Source organism: Lepidothrix coronata, unplaced genomic scaffold (assembly GCF_001604755.1).
Source record: "Lepidothrix coronata isolate B3197 unplaced genomic scaffold, Lepidothrix_coronata-1.0 Scaffold203, whole genome shotgun sequence".
Classification (NCBI taxonomy): Eukaryota; Metazoa; Chordata; class Aves; order Passeriformes; family Pipridae; genus Lepidothrix; species Lepidothrix coronata.
Window position 1 is genome coordinate 167,718 of NW_016690383.1, and position 19,176 is coordinate 186,893.

The following is a 19,176-nucleotide window of genomic DNA, read 5'->3' on the forward strand; positions in this document are numbered from 1 at the left end:
TCTGCCTGCACCCAGTCAGCGCCAGGCTCAAATTGCTCCCTAATTTGCGAATCAGCATGTCATTAGCATCCCGAGAGCCGGCTGTTGCATGAGCCCAATTACAAGCGTGGAGAATGGAAATGAAACCGTGTGCCGAGAGGCATATGCAGGGGCTCCGCTCGCGCTGGCAACCAGACACTGGTGCACCCGCCGAGCCCGCTCAGCACGGAGCCGCTGCCTGTCTCAGCTTTCACCCCGACCTGCTAAGGACGGGTGCCTGGATGCGGGGCACTTGGGGTCCCTCCTGCCCCCCTCCAGCCTGTACTAGGACCAGAGGAGAGAAGAGGAAGATGCTGGCAGCCAGACACACCTCCCCAGAATTGGCTGATGGGCCCCAGGCATCCTGGTGGGCCCTTTCTATCCTCACCTGGGCTGGGTGCACCCAAATCCTTCAGTGAGCTGTTGATGAGTGGTTTGCTCCCACCCCCCTCCGAGGGGATGGGGGGACCCCTCTCCAGCTTTTCTGGGACTGCCTGGTGTTTCGACACCATTTATGGGGTTGGAGTCAGCTCGGCGGAGGAGCGGGTTGGGGAAAGTCCCTGCCCAGCCCTTGGCAGGGGAGAGCGGCCTCGGGGAGCCCCCACCCTGCCCATCCTGCGTTGGGGGGGTGCTGTGGGGGGTGGAGAACTGCCAAGCTCCTGCCCACCAACCTCTTCCCTGCGCCTGCCCCCTCCCTCACCGCCCGCTCTGTTGCAGGAAGAGATCCAGCAGCTGAAGAGCAAACTCGAGAAGGTGGAGAAGGAGCGTAACGAGCTGAGGCTCAACAGCGACCGCCTGGAGAGCAGGGTAGGTCCTTGCTGGTGCCAAGATGGGGTATGGTGCTCTTCTGGCCTGCCCCAGCCCATGATCCTGTTTTTCCTGCTGCCCCCAGATCACAGAGCTGACATCGGAGCTGACGGACGAGCGGAACACCGGCGAGTCAGCTTCCCAGCTGCTGGACGCCGAGACAGCCGAGAGGCTGCGGGCTGAGAAGGAGATGAAGGACCTGCAGGTAAAAGCACCTCTCCCCGGCCTCACAGCATTTCCTGTCCCCTACCCCCAGCACTCACAAAAGCCATGTTCCCTCCCAGGCAAAGTACGATGCCCTGAAGAAGCAGATGGAGTCAATGGAGATGGAGGTGATGGAGGCTCGGCTCATCCGGGCGGCCGAGCTCAATGGGGAGCTCGATGATGATGATTCAGGTACTGTCCTGCCTCCAGTGCTGGCTGCTGGCACACACTGAGTGTCCCCCTCTCCACAGTGGCCCCACACCACCCCCACAGCCCCTTGGTGACCCCATTTCCCTGCACAGGCGGCGAATGGCGGCTGAAATACGAGCGGGCAGTGCGGGAGATCGACTTCACCAAGAAACGGATGCAGCAGGAACTGGAGGACAAACTGGAGGTGGAGCAGCAGGGCAAGAGGCAGCTGGAGCGGAAGGTGAGTGGGGCTCAGCCCTGGGGAACCCCTGGTGCCCTCAGCATGGGGTGGGCTGCTTGGAGCTGAGGGAGCCCATGGCCAGGACAGTAGGGATGTGGTGGGATCCCAGAGCCCTCACCTCCCTGCCTGCTCCTGCCTGCAGCTGGCCGACCTGCAAGCAGACAGCGAGGAGAGCCAGCGTGCGCTGCAGCAGCTGAAGAAGAAGTGCCAGCGCCTGGCTGCTGAGCTACAGGACACCAAGCTGCACCTCGAGGGACAGCAGGGACGCAACCATGACCTGGAGAAGAAGCAGAGAAGGTGGGGACTGCACGCTGGAGCCAGAGGGTCATCCTTGCTGCGCAGCAAGCCCCTGGCGAAGTGGCATTACCATTTTAGCAGGGATTTGGGCACTTCACCAGCTCCTACTTGGCTGGGGTGTCTCCAGCAGGATGGAGTTGCCAAGGTTGGATGTGTTAGTTGTGAGGGGGTCCCTCATACCCTTTTGGGGGAGCTGGTGCTGAGTGATCCCCCCCTCCATGGGGGCGTGCCCCATGGTGGAGGCTGCTGGTGCCCCATGGTGGAGGCTGCTGGTGCCCTGCATCTCGGCTCGGCGTGTGCTGCCACCCCGTCCCCGCTCCCAGCCCCAAAGTTTGCTAACGTTATTAAGCAGCAGGGACGCTTTCATCTCATTATGGTAATGATCACACACACAAATACAGCGAGAGAATCCAATCTAATTAATTTCAATTTCCGTGGATTGGTGTCTGTGCTAATGCAGCTGTTTATTACCCAGCGCGAGGAAAAACGGGGATTAGCTGCCGAGGTGTTTAACTCAGGTCACAAACTCAAGCATAGGGTTGTTTTCCAAGCCCCAAAGGCAGTGATTTCGGAGCAAACCCGGCTGATCCCATCCCAGGGGCACTGGGAGAGCTGCCACGGCACTTCCTGGCTACAGGCTGTGCTGAGCACTCCCCCACCAGGGGTTTGTGTCCCCTCCAGGGGCTCGTGTCCGCTCTGGGGATGGGACCTGTGCCATCCCACGTGGGGCCGTGGCACTGGGATGCAGCTGGGATGCAGCTGGGGGAGCTGCGCTGCCGCAAGATCCTGTCTCTCCTGGAGACCCCTCAATGTCCTGAAGCCCCTCTGAGTCCTGCTTGGAGGGTTTGGTGTCCCTGGCTGCCTCGGTGTATCAAGCCCCTGCCGTTAGCAGCCACTGCTGGCCCCACAGTGCAGCTGATGGTTCTGCCGGGGTCGGCACTGTGCTCTTCATTAGCACTGAGTAAAGGCATCGGGAGGAGTTTCTCGGAGTGACTCGTGCCACCGTGCTAGCAATTAGAGGCTCATCAACAGGCTGTTTCAAACAAGCACTGGACGCCATTCCGCCCTTCCCGAAGCCAGCTGCCATGGGAAGGGGATGCTTGGCACAGTGTCCCTAGCACAGGGCTGAGGACTGGCCCCCCGGGTGCTGAGTGTTTGCCCTGCTCTCCCCATGTAGGTTTGACAGCGAGCTCTCTCAGGCACATGAGGAGGCACAGAGGGAACGGCTGCAGCGGGAGAAGCTGAGTCGTGAGAAGGATGTGCTGGTGGCTGAGGTCTTCGGCCTCAAGCAGCTGCTGGAGGTGAGTGGATCCCAGCCCCTGACCCAGTCCCCCAGTCACCAGGTGCCCCAGGGTCATGGTGACCCTGTCTCTCACAGGACAAGGACTCGGACATCGCAGGGCTGACGCAGAAGGCGGAGGCACTGGAGGCAGAGCTGCAGGACATCTCCTCCCAGGAGTCAAAGGATGAAGCCTCCCTGGCCAAGGTGAAGAAACAGCTGAGGGACCTGGAGGCGAAGGTCAAAGACCAGGAGGAGGAACTGGATGAGCAGGCTGGGACCATCCAGATGCTGGAGCAGGTACAGCGGGGAGGGGCGAGGTTTCTGGGTGGGGTGGTTTCATGCAGGGCTGTTATTACCTGGGCCGGGCTTGCCCAGGAAGAGGAGGCGGTCGCTCTGAGCCCGGTGTTGGGCTGACACGGCTCCTGGCCCTCCGTGCCATGGCCTGGCAGGTCACCATGGGGCGAGCGACCCAGCCGGCCTCGGACCGGGGCATTTTCTGTGTGAGTGGTGCCTGGGGAGTGGCATGGGGGGTCCCCACATCCCCTTTACTCTGACCACATCCCCACCATTTGTAGGCGAAGCTGCGGCTGGAGATGGAGATGGAGCGGCTGCGGCAGACCCACGCCAAGGAGGTGGAGAGCCGTGACGAGGAGGTGGAGGAGATCCGGCAGTCGTGCCAAAAGAAGGTAGGGCTCAGCTGCAGCCCCTCTGCCCAGGAGGGCCTGGGATGCCTCCCCATGCCCCGGCTGGGTGCCGGGAGCTGCCAGCTGGGCACCGTCACGCAGCACCTGGCTCCCACGCAGCCGACCACAGCCCGGCTCCACCGGCCCGGCGGGTCCGACCAGTCCTTCTGCCGCCCGGGCCAGCGCACGCCGGGCTTTGTGCCTCTGGTTGCGCAAACACTCATCTGGTGGGGTCACCCAGTGTCCCCAGTGTGTGGGGACATGCAAGGAGGGGGGTCATGACCCCTCCCTGCCTCCCTGACCAGCTGCCCCCTGTCTGTCCCACAGCTGAAGCAGATGGAAGTGCAGCTGGAAGAGGAGTATGAGGACAAGCAGAAGGTGCTGAGAGAGAAACGGGAGCTGGAGAGCAAGTTATCTGCTGTCAGCGAGCAGGTGGGGTGAAGGGCAACTGGGCACGTGCCTTTCTTTGGGGACCCTGAGGTGGCCATAGTGAGTGGGCACCCCTGCAGCACAGAGCCCTGGCATGGTCCCCCCTGCCACAGGCCAACCAGCGGGACTTCGAGACAGAAAAGCGCCTGCGCCGGGACCTGAAGAGAACGAAGGCACTGCTGGCTGATGCTCAGATCATGCTGGACCACCTGAAGAACAATGCACCCAGCAAGAGGGAGATCACCCAGCTCAAGAACCAGGTGTGCATCCAGATCCCTCCAAACCACAGCCTTTCAGGGACACAGGGTGTCCCTGTCCTCTGGCCAGGTGCTGAGCTTTATCCCTGCAGCTGGAGGAGTCGGAGTTCACCTGCGCAGCTGCTGTCAAGGCCCGCAAATCCATGGAAGTGGAGATCGAGGACCTCCATCTGCAGATCGACGACCTCTCCAAGGCCAAGGCAGCGGTGAGTGGTTTTGGGGTGCGATGCGCCGTGGTGGGGCCATGCCCCACTTGCTCCCAGGGTGCCAGCAGGGTGACCCCATGCTGTTTGGGGTGCTTTGGGGGGGTGAGTGCCCCACTCCTGCGCTGCAGCAGGAGACAGGTGTTGCTCCCTGCAGCTGGAGGAGCAGCTGAGCCGACTGCAGCGGGAAAAGAATGAGGTGCAGAGTCGGCTGGAGGAGGACCAGGAGGACATGAATGAGCTGATGAAGAAGCACAAGGCAGCTGTAGCCCAGGTGAGGGAGAGCAGCAGCTGTGCCCACTCCACCCCCCCAAAACACCCCTCTTGGAGCCAGCGCAGTGGGATCCCTGTTGACGGCCTCGGTGTGTCCCACAGGCGTCCCGAGACCTGGCACAGATGAATGACCTCCAGGCACAGCTGGAGGAGGTCAGCAAGGAGAAGCAGGAGCTGCAGGAGAAGGTGGGGAGCACCAACATCAGACAGGGAATGCACCCCGAGCGAAACTGGGGGGATGGGGGTCACCCAGAGACCTGCTGCCCATACCATACACCGTGGGGGCACAGAGCAGTCCCGGGGAATTGGAGCAGAATGGCCAGCAGCTCTGCTCCAGGACGGCGTGTCAGGGGGGCAGGGAGGTCGTGGTCAAGGCTGAAGCTGTGCCCCCACCACCCCCCACAGCTACAAGGCCTGCAGAGCCAGCTGGAATTCCTGGAGCAATCCATGGTGGACAAGTCGCTGGTGAGCCGGCAAGAAGCCAAGATCCGCGAGCTGGAGACCAGGCTGGAGTTCGAGCGGACGCAAGTCAAGCGCCTGGAGGTAGGCACCGGGCTCTCCCTCCAATCTGCCTGGGACAAGGATGCAACAGGAGCGTAATGAAGCTGCCCAAGAGGTCTGCTGAGCGCATCCCCTCCCCAGGACCCCCCACGCTGCAGCCCTCCCCCTCCGGCAGCCCATCCCTGTCTCCGCAGGGAAGGCTCCCTGCAAGCACCGATAACAGTAATCCACCACCCGGCCCGGCAAAGTGATGCTCTTTCCCTGCATCGACTTAGGGAAATTATAGACTCCCGGCCCCACGAACACAGCCTGTTTTATATTCTGCCTCCGCAGCTCTGCCGGGGAGCGCGGCAGCTTAGCTCTCCTCTTCATATTTTCCAAGCTATTATTTCCTTCCCCGCTCTCTCTGCCGGGGCCATAAATATGCAGCGGCTGGCTCAGTGGATGGGGGAGAACAGGAGCTATTTTTTCCTTATGTTACATGTTTTAATTACTTCACACACAGTTAAATCTATTTTTCCAATTCAACAAAGCCCTTGCTGTTGTTCTGCCCCTTCCCTGGCCCTGGGAGGGGGTGGTTTCTCCTTCATCTCCTTGTGTAAATTCATGGGGATAGGGTCATGGGGAGGTCATCTCATCAGCCCTTGGTGGGTGTTGGGGTGGATCTGCAGGATGAGGGTGGACCTGTAGGATGAGGGGTCCATGGGGGGATCTGGGGTGACCCCACTGCTCTGCAGAGCCTGGCCACGCGGCTGAAGGAGAACATGGAGAAGCTGACGGAGGAGCGGGATCAGCGCGCAGCCGCCGAGAACCGGGAGAAGGAGCAGAACAAGAGGCTGCAGCGACAGCTCCGTGATGTCAAGGAGGAGATGGGCGAGCTGGCCAAGAAGGAGGCAGAGGCCAGCCGCAAGAAGCACGAGCTGGTGAGGCACCTGTGATAGGGCCAGGCAGGGAGCAGGGGGGTGTTCCCTGAGGTACCTGGCTCATCCCACTCCCTCCCCGCAGGAGATGGACCTGGAGAGCCTGGAAGCTGCCAACCAGAGTCTGCAGTCAGACCTGAAGCTGGCCTTCAAGCGCATCGGGGACCTGCAGGCGGCCATTGAGGATGAGATGGAGAGCGACAGCAACGAGGACCTTATCAACAGGTGAGAACACCTGAGCCTGGCTCCCACGCGAGGCACATCCCCGGAGGTCACTGCTTCCCCTCGCCACTTCAGAAATGCCACCGGGACCCCTCGGCTCTGCCTGGCCCTGGCAGGATGCTGTCCCTCCATCTGTCCGTGCATTGTGCACCTGTGCATCTGTCCATGCACCTGTGTATGTGCCATCCGTGCATCAGGCACCTGTGCACACGGGCATCAGTCCCTGCACCTCTGCATCCATCCCTCTGTCCACCCACAGCCCCGGGGAGCTTCACCCGCTTGTGGAGTTGCCTGAAATGCATTCAGGGCTGTGTCAGCTGGCTGGAAACAGCCCAGGGAGCCCCAGGAGCCAGGGCAGCGCAAGCTGGCAGGAGGTTTGGGATGCTGGGATCCAGCCCAGCCCAGAGATAGAATTATAGAACCCTACAATTGTTTAGGTTGGGAAAGACCTCTGAGATCACCACCTCCAACCATTAACCCAGCACTGCCATGTTACTACTAGATCATGGTCCCAAGTACCTCATCCACATGTTTTTTGAACACTTCCAGGGATGGTGACTCCACCACTTCCCTGGGAAGCCTGTTCCAATGCCTGACCACCCTTTTGGTGAAGAAATTTTCCCTAGTATCCAATCTAAACACAACTTTGAGGCCATGTCCTCTTGTCCTATCGCTTGTTCCTTGGGAACAGAGCCTGACCCCCAAAAGGCTACAGCCTCCTTCTAGGGAGTTGTAGAAAACAAAAGTGTTGCCCCTGAGCCTCTTTTTCTCCAGGCTGAGCCCCTCCAGCTCCCTCAGTCAATCCTTATCAGACTTGTGCTCCAGACCCTTCCTCAGCTCCGTTACCTTTCTTTGAACATGTTCTGGCAACCGTCCTGGAATGCTGGAATCCAGCCTGGGTGCAACCCCACTCCAGGGTTGCAGGGCAGCCTCACCTCCCTCCCCTGGCCCTTCCCCTCCATTTAATTTGTCCCCATCCGTTCTCCACCCGCTTGGTCTTATTTTTTTTTTTAATTTTCATTTGATTTCTGTTGTGTTTCTCCCCCCTCCTACCCTCCCTCCAACCCCTCCCAGTTTGCAGGACATGGTGGCAAAGTATCAGAAAAGAAAGAGTAAACTGTGAGGAGCATCTCTTTCCTTCCTCCCCTCCCCTAACCCCCACCTCACCCCCGAGGGCCGGGGTCCCGCATGCCACTGGCCCACCTCTGCATGCCCTAACATCACCCATGGCACGGCATGGCACGGCACATAACTGTGTCCCACGCAGGGGGATGGGATGAGCCCCTGGGATGGGGTGGGGAATGATGTCCTGCCATGGCTGATGATGAACGTGTCAGCATGGGGCAGCGATGGAGCCCTGCTAATTAATATCCCCATCCATGGTCGTTCCCACGACCCGAGTCCTGCTTGACTAACGGCACGTTCGCCTGGACATAAACTGCGTTTGATGTGGAGTTTAATTCTGCTGGTTATAAAACCTTAGCTGCCCCCAGAGCTTGTTTCTGGGGCTCGTTGGGGTTTTTTTTGGTGTCGTTCCGTGGGATTTTTTTGTTGTGGTTTTTTTTTTTTTTTCCAAGCCCAGCGTTGCCTGGATGTATTGCAGGGGAGGGAGATGCGCAGGATGGAGTGTGGCTCGTTGCTTTGAATTTGACAAGGAGGATTCATATACAGGGCCTATCCCAGCCTGTCCCTTGTGCTGTTTGCCATCATTACCAGGCAGGGAATAAGCCCAAAACCAGGCGGATAAAAGGCCGCTAAAGATCCTACGATATATCCCTTCCCTGGAGCAGCCCAGTGGGAGCCCTCGTTTGGTGGGAGTGGGGTGGGGAGAGGGGACCACACCACTTCGATTTCCGTATAGATCCCGCCAGTGCCGCCGTAACCCTAATGAAAGCAGTGAGCGGTGAGGTATTAAGGGAGATTTATTCGGGGATGCTTTTAACGTGGAGGAATGGATTTTGCAATGCAGACAGCACCTTCTCTCTAAAGGCAATCAATATGGTTACGAAGGGTCGTTATAAATTAGATGGTTTAAGCCAGATAGGACTTTTTTTACGCGGGGACGTAAATCAGGGGCTCTCGGGCACGGCAGGGCTGTAAATCTGCCCACCGCGCTCCTGCGCCCGCCGTGCCGGAGTCGTTCCTGTTCCGCCTGCTAAACTTCTGTTTACCCGGGGCCATCAGCATCGCTCTTCCTCGCTGTAATTCTGCACTCGACGGCGGCCTATAAAACGAACCCACTTATTTCCTTCCAAGTCCCGGAGCTGGAAATCTCCTGGGTTTCTGGAGCTGTGCCCTGCCTGCTGCCCCAACTGTCTCCAGCCCCACGCAATGGCGAGGGGGGACATTGGTCAGAGGATGCAGGAGCCCCTTGGGCAGGCAGGGAGGTGGTTTGGGGGTTTGGGGGTGCTTCAGGGAGACCCTAAAATGCAGGCTGAGCTCTGTGCATGCAGGTTACACCCCAGCGATGGAGTAGAATCATGGGATGGGGTTTCACTCATGCCAGGGTACCCAGGCAGTGGGTGCCGGGGGGGCTATGGTGCTTTCCAGTGCACTTTCACCTCTCCAGCACCCAAAATCTCACTGCCCCATGCTCACCTCTTGCTTTCTTCCACCCTGACCCGCTCCTCTGGCAGCGACGGTGACTCAGATGTGGACTCAGAGCTGGAGGAGCGCGTGGATGGGGTGAAGTCTTGGCTCTCCAAGAACAAAGGCTCCTCCAAAGCACTCTCTGATGACGGCAGCCTGAAGGGCAGCAGGTGGGTGCAGGGCTGGGTGTGGGGCAGAGGACGGGATGAGCTGTGCTGGGACATGGCTGGGGGTGGCTGGGCATTTGTGGGATGTGGTGCTTGGTGCCATGTTCCCGCCTGGTGCTTGTGTGGTTGGCCAGGGAAGGGTTAATGCTGGTGAGCAGCTTGATCTCCACTGGGGACACATGTCCCCCCAGCTAAGGGGACCTCTCTGGTCCCCCTTCCCTCATCCCATCCTGGAGGCATAAGGGCATCCATACCTCCCACCCCATTTGCCTCCCCAGGGCTCACAGTGGTGGGCTCTAGCTCTGTGCAGCCTTCCATTGCTCTGCAGCCTTCCGTCACTCCAGGACTGATTCCCTGCTCCATTCTACCCTCCTCTGCAGCCCCACCACATCCCTCCCCACACCTCTCAGAAAATGACAGTAGAGGTGGGAGACGTGCCCAGGTGCCCCCACAGTGTGGGGCTGGGGCACACATCCCCACTTCCATTCTCCATGAAAATTGCTTGCCTGCTGAGCACAGATTGCTTTTATCCAAACCCAATTTCCTAGCAGGGCTCCAGGAGTCCCGAGGGACTCCCTCCCTCTGCCAAGCAGGGGGGAAAGATCTGAGCTGGTTTCTGTTAATTGGTTTAATTTATTCAGCGGTGCAGATGTAAAACATTTTGTTATTGGAGATAATTCCACCTTTTCTGAAGTCGGGAATCAAACGCAGTGGCTCCAGGTAGCTGACAATGAAATAAATTGGAGGCAACACTTTAAAGGGGAATCAAAGTGCTGGGCTAGAACAATTCCCACATTTACATGACATTTTTCCACGATGCCATTTCCCGCTGACGCAAATTGCCGAGGCCGCCTCGCTGGTCCCCCCCTCGCCCGCTCATCTTCCTCTCTCTCTTGTCTCCCCGGTGCGTGCGGGGCTGCGGTGCCGCTGCACAGGTCAGCCCCCCCGGACGGTCCTGAGGCTGAGGAGCGACCGGTGTCAGTGTTGAGCTCCCTCAGCTACAGGAAGCGACCGGGCCTCAAGGATTCCATAGGCGGCCGCGGGGATGAGCAGACGCTGTTCAGCGCTCTGGGCGAGCGGCCGCCGTCCCCCGAGCGCCCGGCGCGCAGGAAGGCCCGCGGCGGCGAGCCCGAGGACCGGGCGGCCGTCATCGCCCGCGCCTTCGCCGACGCCAGCGGTCGGGCTCGGCAAGGGCTGGACAAGCGGTGGTCCCTCTCGGCCACCGACGTTGAGAAAGCTTCAGTTGCCTCTGCTCCAGTGAGCCGAGTCTCTTCCACCTCCTGGCGCGGGCTGGAGGATGGGGATGATGGGGACGAGGGGTGCTCCATGCTGAGCTTCGCCCTCTCCAGCCCCGGGAGCTTGCGGAGCAGGCGTGGGGGGCCTGAGAGTCGTCCCGAATCACGGCTCTCCCTGGCCCGCAGCCGCCTGGATGAGGCGGACGACGGGTCCCGCGGGCAGCCCCTCTTGGGGCGCAGCTTCTCTGTGCCCCCACGGCCCCGCAGTGCAGCCTCGGAGGAGGAGGGCCCTGGGGACACCCGCCCCGTGGGGCGCCGCTCCTACCTTGACCCCGACCTGGAAGCCGCCATCCAGGAGGTGCTGAGCTACCGCCCGCTGAGGTCCAGGGGCTGCTCCAGCCCCGATGCCGACTCAGGGGATGACGGCCGGAGCGTGCGGAGTGTCCGGAGCGCGGCCCCCCTGGGCGCTGCCGATCGCCCCTCTGGTAGCCTGCGCCGCTCCGCATCCGCCCTTGACTTCTGCCGGCACACCTGCCGGTGCCGCAGCAGCTCGGGCTCCTCTGAGGAAGAGGAGGAGCAGAAGAAGAAGAGCGCCAAGAAGCACGCCAAGAAATCCAAGAAGAAATCCAAAAAGAAGAAGAAGAAGCAGGAGTCATCATCTGACTCCAGTTCCTCCTCCGAGTCCTCCTCTGGCTCCACCAGCTCCTACCGCAGCACTTCCAGTGTCAAGAAGGGCCCACGGGCGGCGGGGGGCGAGGAGCCGACACGTCCTGCCCGGGCCAAGAAGGAGGAGAAGCAGCGGAAGAAGCAGGTGGACAGCCTGATGATGAAGTACCTGTACCGGCCCGAGAGCGACTGAGGCAGGAGGTGGGAGCGGTGTGTGCCGTGCAGCATGAACCTCCCTGTGTGCCACTAACCACTCGCCCTAACCCTCTCCTGACTCCGGACATGGAGTCCACCTCCGCCAGCATGGGGCACCTCTCTGTGCCTGCAGCAGCCCTGCTTTTGGGGTGCTGCAGGGCATCCTCAACTCATCTCCATCTGTGGGGAGATTCCCAGCGTGGCCGCAGCGGGACCGGCACTGCCCAGGCTGCCAGGACGCAGCGTGTTCAGGATTATTGGCTGTGGGGCACCGGGAAGTGCTAATGCCTTCCTGGCTCCCCAGCCACCAGCCAGGACACAACTGGATTTATTCCTTCAGGAAATTTAAGGAGTTTTGGGCAGCACAGCATCCCGCTCATCCTGGGAGTGGGCAGGAGTGTGACGGATACTAACACGCACCCACTGCAGTGTGTGATCATGGGGGGAGGCAGCACCTGGGAAGGTGACCCGGGGTGGGCAGTTGGAGCTCAGAGTTGCTGTCCTGTGTCCTGTCAGGTGCCTGTGATGGGAATTTGGGGTGTGAACAGCCTCAGCCTGCAGGACTTTGGGTCTCCACACCCTGTTTGATGTAGAAGAGTGGATGTGCTGGGGCTCACTGGCAGCGATTTCCAAGCAGATTCCATCCTTTCTGATGGCTTAAATAGGAGAATGACTGAAGGAAGGGAAGGAAGCCTTTTGGAAATGTGGTTGCCATTGGGCTGCCTTTCCCAGGGCTAGGGAAGGCATCACAGGGGCAAAGGGGAGAAACACCCCCAGCACCCAGCCCTGGGCTCAGGTACAACCAGGTTCCTCAGGCAGGGGTGTCCATGAGTGCTGGTGTTGGCATCCAGGGCCCCCCTTTTCCTGAGTGCAGAGTTCTGGGTGCCCATGGGAGTGGCAGCCCCTGGGCAGGCTCAGCTCAGCCCCACCTCAGAGCAGGGGCTCAGCTCAGCACAGCGAGGAGCTGGTTGCAGTGGAGCATGCCACAAATATCTCGGAAATAATAAAAAAGGAGGCAATCAGGGCTCCATCCAGCTGGCTGCCAGTGTGCTGGCTCACCACAGCTCCTGCTGCAGCCGGAGGGGAGTTGTGCTCAGCAGCTGAGCCATGCTGAGCCATGGAGCCCCCCGGGACCCTCACTAACCCTGCTCTCTCCCACAGCCCCACGAGCTCCCGGCACACCTTCACCTATGACAGATGGGACGAGGAGCAGGACGCCGGGGACAGCACACGCCGCTCCTCCCGCAGCTCCCCCAGTGCCAGCGAGGCGGAGAGCAGGGCTGCTGAGACCCCTGCCTAGCCCCCCATCACCACTTCCCACCGCCCCAGGAACACTCAGCTCCACGGGGCCACCCCGGGCAGCCGGTATTTCTTCTGTGCGGGGTGGGGGGGACACACTCGGCCGTCCCCCGGCCATGGGGGGAGCAGCCCGGCCGGCTCGCTGGCTGCACCCCCCACCTTCCCACCTCCTGTCTGTCCTTGGCGGTGGAGTCGGCTGCTCCGGCACCCTGGATTCATTCCTCAGTGCCTGCTGGCTCCTTATTTTATAACTTAAACTCCCCCCCTCTTGCACCCCTTTTAGTTGAGCCAAAGACGTCTCTCGCTGGCCGGGCCCTGGGGAGCAGCCGCCTGGCAGCTGGGAAGGGGACGTGGGGACGGGGTCCCAGGTGTCCACCTGGGTTTTCAACAGCTCCCCAGCCCCCCACTCCTGCCTGGCTGTTTTGCACTAGCCCAGCTGTGCATCCCACCACACCCCCTTTACTTTCAGTATGAAAATAAACGTCATTTCTGGCTGGTGACACCGGCTGCTGCCTGCTCCATGTGCCAGGGGGGTCTCCCCATTTTGCAGGGGTGTTTGCATGGTGGCAAGGTCTGGTGGAATGGATCCAGCCCTGGCAAGGATGTGGGGCTGTTTGGAAGGGCCAAGCCTGGCCCCTTCCCTGAGTCTGCTGCACCCACGGGTGCTGGGGAGGGTAGGGGGGACAGCCCTTGTGGGTGCCAGCACTGAATCATTTATCAATCTTCATAAATATGGAGATGAGCAGCGGGACAGAGCCGCTGCCTGCCGGCGTTAATTATTTAACGCGGAGGAGATGATGATGATGTGCATTGCTGGCTGCCTGCATGGCTTGGCCCTGGCACCTGGTGGCCTGTGCCATGTGCTGTCCCCTGAACCCGGCCCCAGGGACCCTCTGAGACACCCCCACTCCTGGGACCTTGGCAAACCAGGTTATTTGATCCCTTTTCCCAGTATCTCTTGGTAAAACATGGGCCAAGCTCAGCGCTCGCTGCCATAAAGCCACGCTGCGCTAATGCGCTTTCATTAAGTGGGAGCGATCTAATGATAATAAAATGGCACATTTAACATTAAAACATTTAACTTGACTCCTAAGCGAGTGTGTCTCTCTGCGCTGCTCCAGCTCCATCTTCATGAGGCTGACAAAGCTTCTTAATTTGTTCCCAGGGAGCGGGTGCTTGGTAGAGACAGCTTGGCACCGCATGGCATGGGGGATGCTGGGATGCAGGGAGACAGGGATGCTGGGATGTGGGGAGGCAGGGTATAGGGATGCAGGGCTGCTGGGATGCAGGTAGCAGGGGTGCAGGGGCATGGGGATACCCAGGTTCTGGGATGTGCCGGTGCAGTGGTGCTGGGATGCACAGATGGAGGGCTGCTGGCATAGATTGATGCCAGGATACTGGGTGATGTGATGGTGGAATATAGGGATGTGGGGATGAAGGACAGCTAGAGTTGGAGAAGTGTAGCATGTTGGGACACCAGGGTGCAAGGAGATGGAGACGGGTATTGATGCAGGCCTACTGAGGTATAAGGTCACTGGAATGCAGGGACACAGCTGCAGTCTGGTGTGATGCTATGGGGGCACATCTGGAGCCCCACACCTACAGCACAGACTGGAGCACATCATGGAAGCGGGTGATGGCGAAGGGGGCCATGTTGTGGGATGGCTCCTCGCCCAGGCTCAGCTCACACAGCAACTTCCCCACCACTGGTGCCAGCTTGAACCCATGACCTGTGGGAAGGAGAGGGAAGGTGGGGGACATAGCCACCCTCACCTCTGGGATGCTGAGCGGGGGGGTGTGGGTGCCCTCGCCTACCTGAGAAGCCAGCACCAATGATGATGTTGCTGAACTTGGGGTGCCGGTCCAGGATGAAGTCTTCATCTGGAGTGTTCTGGGGGAGCCACAGTGTGAGGGTGAGGGGCCAAGGGTCCAACCCTGGACCCAAGGTGTGGGGGGTGAAGGGATGGCAAGGTCCACCTTGGGATGGGAGTGGGCTCAGGACCCCACAGGCTTGGATCCATGCCCTAGGAGGGGTCTCACCGTGTAGAGGCAGGTCTCCATCACAGCCGGCTGGGTCTCCAGCCCAGGCAGATAGCTGCTGATGAAGCTGCTCAGGAGGCTGATGTCAGGGCGGTCGGCACCCGAGGGGGCCTGATCCCGCTTCTCAGGGTCAGTGGGGCTGCCATGGTGGTGGCACAGCTGGGGGACAACTGGTCAGGGTGGACTGGTTAAGGGATCCCCCCCAACCACCACTGTGACCCGCTCACCTTGACCATCCCTGGGTACTCGAGGGCGGGCAGCCCGTAGATGCCGTGGGGGGCTTGGCTCAGCCCCACAGTCAGGAAGCAGGGACTGACACTGCCCGTGTTGGTGCTCTTAGGCTCCTTCTCCCTCCAGTAGCACACGTCAATGCGCAGGGGCTGCAGTCACTGCATTAGCTCTGGCTGTGTCTGTGCCACCCCACCCTGCCACCGGCCCTTACCTGCAGCGGCAGGCGGAGACCCAGGGGTTCCACAAGGGGACCTGTCCAGGCTCCGGCCGTGATGATGAGCCGGGGGGCTTGGTACACCCCACCCGTGGTGGTGACAGTGACCATGGCCCCAGGTTCAATGCGCAGCACCTTCTCCCCATCCCGCACGGTGCCCCCGTGTCGGCGAAAGACCTCCTGAATGGGAATGGTAACAGGAGGTGGCTGCAGGGATGGAGCCAAGGGACCCCCAGCCCAGCCCAGCTCAGCCCAGCCCATCCTGTCCCACATATTCCATCCCATCCCTTTGGCAGCACTCACCTGCACTGCCCTCAGTGCCCGGTCAGCGAAGAGCACCCCGCCGGTGCTGTCCAACACGGCCACCTGGCCAGCCTGGAGCCGGTAGCCAGGGAAGTGCCGGGCCAGCGCCGTGGTGTCAAGGACTTGACTGTCACCCAGGCTGCGCCGACAGGCCTCCAGCTCCTCGTTTCCCGCCGGCCCCAGCACCACCAGTCCCGTCTGCCTGCACCCCACCAGTCAAGTCAGCTCCCACTACTCCCCCTTCCTGTGCAGACTCCCTGCTTGCTTTGCCCCTGGAGGAAACTGAGGCACGGTGGCACCAGTGATGCTTGGGACATGCTGAGGCACCCCATGGTGGGAAGCTGGGAGATATGGGCTGGGTGCATGGGGTGACGCATGAGGAGGGTCTGGGTGCCAGCATCGTGCTTCCCCCCTCAAATACAGTGAGTGCCATCAGCCCTGGCCCTGGCACGGGAGGATCATTTGGAAGCTCATTTCCTTAATGACATTATCTTTATGGAGCCCCATAAATTACCCAGAGCCGGCAGCTGCCTGTCAGGACGGCCACATGCCACCCAGTGGCCACAGACCCCAGTCCAGCAGGGAGGGGATGGTGCCCAGTGGGGGCTGCGTCCCCGTCCCTGTCACCTGTAGAGGCGGACGCCGACCTCAGCCTCCAGCTGCTGCCAGAGGCGGAAGCTGTCGGGCATCATGCGGGAGTAGTACTCCTCGGGGTAGACACTGCGGATGATGCGGCTCTGCCCGTGCGAGCTGCCCCTGGAGTGGGGCAGGAGGAACTGTGGGGGAGAGGGGACATGGAAGTGACCACAGACACCACCCCACCCCCAACCCCACCATCCCTACGTGCACTGGTGCTGTGCTGCGGTGGGAACCTGGGGACACAGGCTGTCCTGTCATCCACGGCACCAGGAAACAGCAGGAGATGGGGGTCTTGGCAGTGGGGACATGGGGGTCCTGGCGCTGGGGGCTGTGGTGCCTGCAGCAGCTCCACTCTGTGCTGTGGCAGAGGGCAGCCAGAGGGCAGCCAGGTCTGCAGGCAGCCACACTCGCCTGTGGGGACTGTGGACGTGGCAGAATGGGGTCACCTGTACCTGCTCCAGCAGCAGAGTGTCCCTGTGGCGCTGGGCCAGGTGGTAGGCAGTGAAAGAGCCCTGGATGCCAGCCCCGATGACAATGGCATCATAGGTGGCCTTCTGGGGCTGGCCTGGGGCAGCCATGTCTGTCCTCGTCCCTGTTCCTGTTCCTGTTCCTGTCCCCTCCAGCAGCTGGGAGTTGATCCAAGGGGAGGAATGGGGCAGAGTCCAGCCGGGACGAGCGGGTGGAGCCATGGGCAACCCTCCAGCCCTATGGGATCACAGGGCCCAAATCCCTCCCACCCCTTGGGGCTGGCCAGGCAGAAGCATTCCCATTCCCCCACCAACACCAGCATCTGGTCCCACCACTGCAGGGAGATCATCTGATCAGAGCAAGTGGGTGAGATAAATGTGATAGAAAATTCCTTCTAATAAATCCTCCTTTCCCTCTCCACTGGTCACTGCTGGCTCTGGCTGCAGTGGGACGTGGGCCTTGGTAACGCTCCCATTTGAGTGCCAATGGGAAACCCCCCGCTTGATTCCAGGCAAACAGATTTTTTTTTTCCCCAGCACAATTTATTACAGCCATAAACCATTTTGTTGCCATCTTTTGTTGTTTTGTTTTGTTTTTTAACAGGAGATAGGAGTGATTTAGGGCTCACCAGAGCTGCTGGGAAGTGGCACAGAGCCTCGTGTCCCACTGGCAGTGGTGGATTTTGCAAGTCTGCAAAATTTTAGGGTCTGATTTGGGACTGGGGACATTCAGTGATGCCTCAGGGTGAGGGATAACGCAGGCAAGGACTGCCAGCTTTGTCCGCTGCTGACACTGCCCCGTGCTGCCTGACAGCTAATTAGGGGAATTAATTTACTCTGGCTTCTGTGGTGTAAAAGGCATTATTTACTGGTTAATCGTCGTTATTACAAAACGTTAAATATCATTATTTATTTTGCCACTCGCCTCTGGTGATGAATGAAGATTTGGAAAGTGCTGGAGGCCCCCACCAGGTTATGGGGACACCCAGGCATCATGCAAAGGCAGAACTGGCAGCTCACAGAGATGGGCAGGTGAGAGGAGGAGGATGGGGAGCACGGGCAAGGGTTGGGGTCCCCCCCAGGCCCCTCATCTGCCTTGTTGCCTACAACCACTGCTGCAATGAGCGTGTCCCAGTCTCAGCACCACCGCAATGCCCAGGGCTCTGCATCGCGCAGGGCGCTGTTAAATCAGCACATCCTCACTCGCCTTTGATGTTACAAATAATTCACCAATTTCCCAAGGTTTCAGCTCACTTTATTCGCTTTGAATAGCCCCTCTACCTGCTCTTGCTTTTTTGCTGGAAAGATGAGGAATAATTAATTATCCGTGAAACGTTAAATGGTAAAAATGAACTCCTCTCCCGTTAGTGGTGTGTTAATAGAACGGATGGAAAAGCCTCGCTCGTGATGCTACAGAGCTGGGAAGATCATGGATGTGGTGCTGACGACCATCCCCATGGCTCTGTGGGACCCCTCAAGCCATTGCTTTCATTCCATGGGTGACTCAACCAGGGCTGATCCCAGGCATCAGGGAAATCTGTGCCCCCAGACCCCAAAAAACAGCTGCATGACCTCATCTTGCCTGAATTTTTGTGGTGTCCCCCCAGCCCTGTGCCAGGGCCTCCATCTTCCCTGCCATGTCCTCTTCACCTGTGTTTATATTAACTGGAAGCAGTGCTCGTGGCAGCAAGAAATCCATTTCCCTAAGCAGCTGGTGTGGGTCAGGAGAGCTCAATAAAAACGAAATATTCCCTGTGTGGGCTGGGTGGATGGATGGGAAAACTCGAGACTGGCAATGGCATGGGGAGGGGGAGATGGGGGTTTGGGGAACTGCCACAGGCTGCAGGAGCCACCTGATCCACGTGGAGATGGGGAACTGTGGAATGAGGAACTTTGGCAAAGGTCAGAATGTGGCTTGATAGGTGCTGGACTCTGCACCCACTGAACCCATTGCACCTGGTGGATCCTGGAATGGCAGCTGAAGCTTCTCAAAGTCCCATCATCCAGCTGTGCTGGCCTTTCACTCTATCAAGCACAAATCAGCACTTAAAAAAGAATTAGGGAGCAACATCATTCCCCAAGGAGCTGAGGGAACCATGGCATGCTTCCTACCCGGCCACAGCATGCTGGCTCCAGGCACGTTTGCCCCCATTTTCGGCCCCGTTTTCCTCCCCAGTCCTCGCCATTCCTGATGCTTTGATGTCACCTGCAAAGAATTGTTTGTTTTTTGTCAAAACCAACAGCCTCTGAAGGAAGCCTCTCATTAGCAGTCCGGGTACGTGCCTGGGGAAGCATCGGGTGGATTAAAATTATTTGAATATCATAATATTAGAAACTTCAATTTGGCCTCAAAATGCTCGTCTTCCGAGCCCTACCAGGGCTTTGCTGCATTAAACATTAATGGAGCTACCGGCGGATCAAAGTTTTGGGTTTAGAGCTGGAAGTGCTTTGTGGGAGAGGCAGCAGCACCCCTGGGATGAGAAGGATCCTGGCATCACTGCCAGTTCTGTTCCCACTGCAGCTGTGGGGCTGGCGGCACACAGCCCGTGCCATGGGCCTGGCCCCTGCCCTTTCCTCCCCATGCCAATCTGTGTGGCACGTGGTT

The 19,176-nt window shown here is 59.5% G+C and overlaps 2 protein-coding genes across 2 annotated transcripts in view; one reads left to right on the plus strand and one right to left on the minus strand.

Annotated features, from left to right (window-relative positions):
* The window catches only part of MYO18A (myosin XVIIIA), a 32,081-nt gene extending 19,438 nt beyond the window's left edge, over nucleotides 1-12,643 (plus strand). Inside the window, 20 exon segments of the mRNA XM_017832596.1 lie at nucleotides 736-825; nucleotides 911-1,030; nucleotides 1,110-1,221; nucleotides 1,332-1,459; nucleotides 1,602-1,756; nucleotides 2,934-3,057; nucleotides 3,135-3,335; nucleotides 3,614-3,724; nucleotides 4,049-4,153; nucleotides 4,264-4,410; nucleotides 4,500-4,613; nucleotides 4,768-4,884; nucleotides 4,986-5,069; nucleotides 5,289-5,426; nucleotides 6,122-6,307; nucleotides 6,390-6,529; nucleotides 7,601-7,645; nucleotides 9,163-9,285; nucleotides 10,218-11,384; nucleotides 12,540-12,643. Of these exon segments, the coding sequence (XP_017688085.1) occupies nucleotides 736-825; nucleotides 911-1,030; nucleotides 1,110-1,221; nucleotides 1,332-1,459; nucleotides 1,602-1,756; nucleotides 2,934-3,057; nucleotides 3,135-3,335; nucleotides 3,614-3,724; nucleotides 4,049-4,153; nucleotides 4,264-4,410; nucleotides 4,500-4,613; nucleotides 4,768-4,884; nucleotides 4,986-5,069; nucleotides 5,289-5,426; nucleotides 6,122-6,307; nucleotides 6,390-6,529; nucleotides 7,601-7,645; nucleotides 9,163-9,285; nucleotides 10,218-11,376 (3,399 nt within the window). The 3' untranslated portion in view covers nucleotides 11,377-11,384; nucleotides 12,540-12,643.
* A 1,053-nt stretch (nucleotides 12,644-13,696) lies between these two features.
* On the minus strand, nucleotides 13,697-16,735 carry PIPOX (pipecolic acid and sarcosine oxidase). Its single transcript, XM_017832597.1, has 8 exons — nucleotides 16,557-16,735; nucleotides 16,093-16,241; nucleotides 15,466-15,667; nucleotides 15,160-15,342; nucleotides 14,945-15,097; nucleotides 14,718-14,876; nucleotides 14,493-14,568; nucleotides 13,697-14,407 (listed from the first exon to the last, which is right to left on the minus strand). Exons 1-8 carry the CDS (start codon nucleotides 16,680-16,682, stop codon nucleotides 14,277-14,279), a joined length of 1,179 nt encoding a protein of 392 aa, XP_017688086.1. The 5' UTR covers nucleotides 16,683-16,735; the 3' UTR covers nucleotides 13,697-14,276.
* Nucleotides 16,736-19,176: the final 2,441 nt, after the last annotated feature.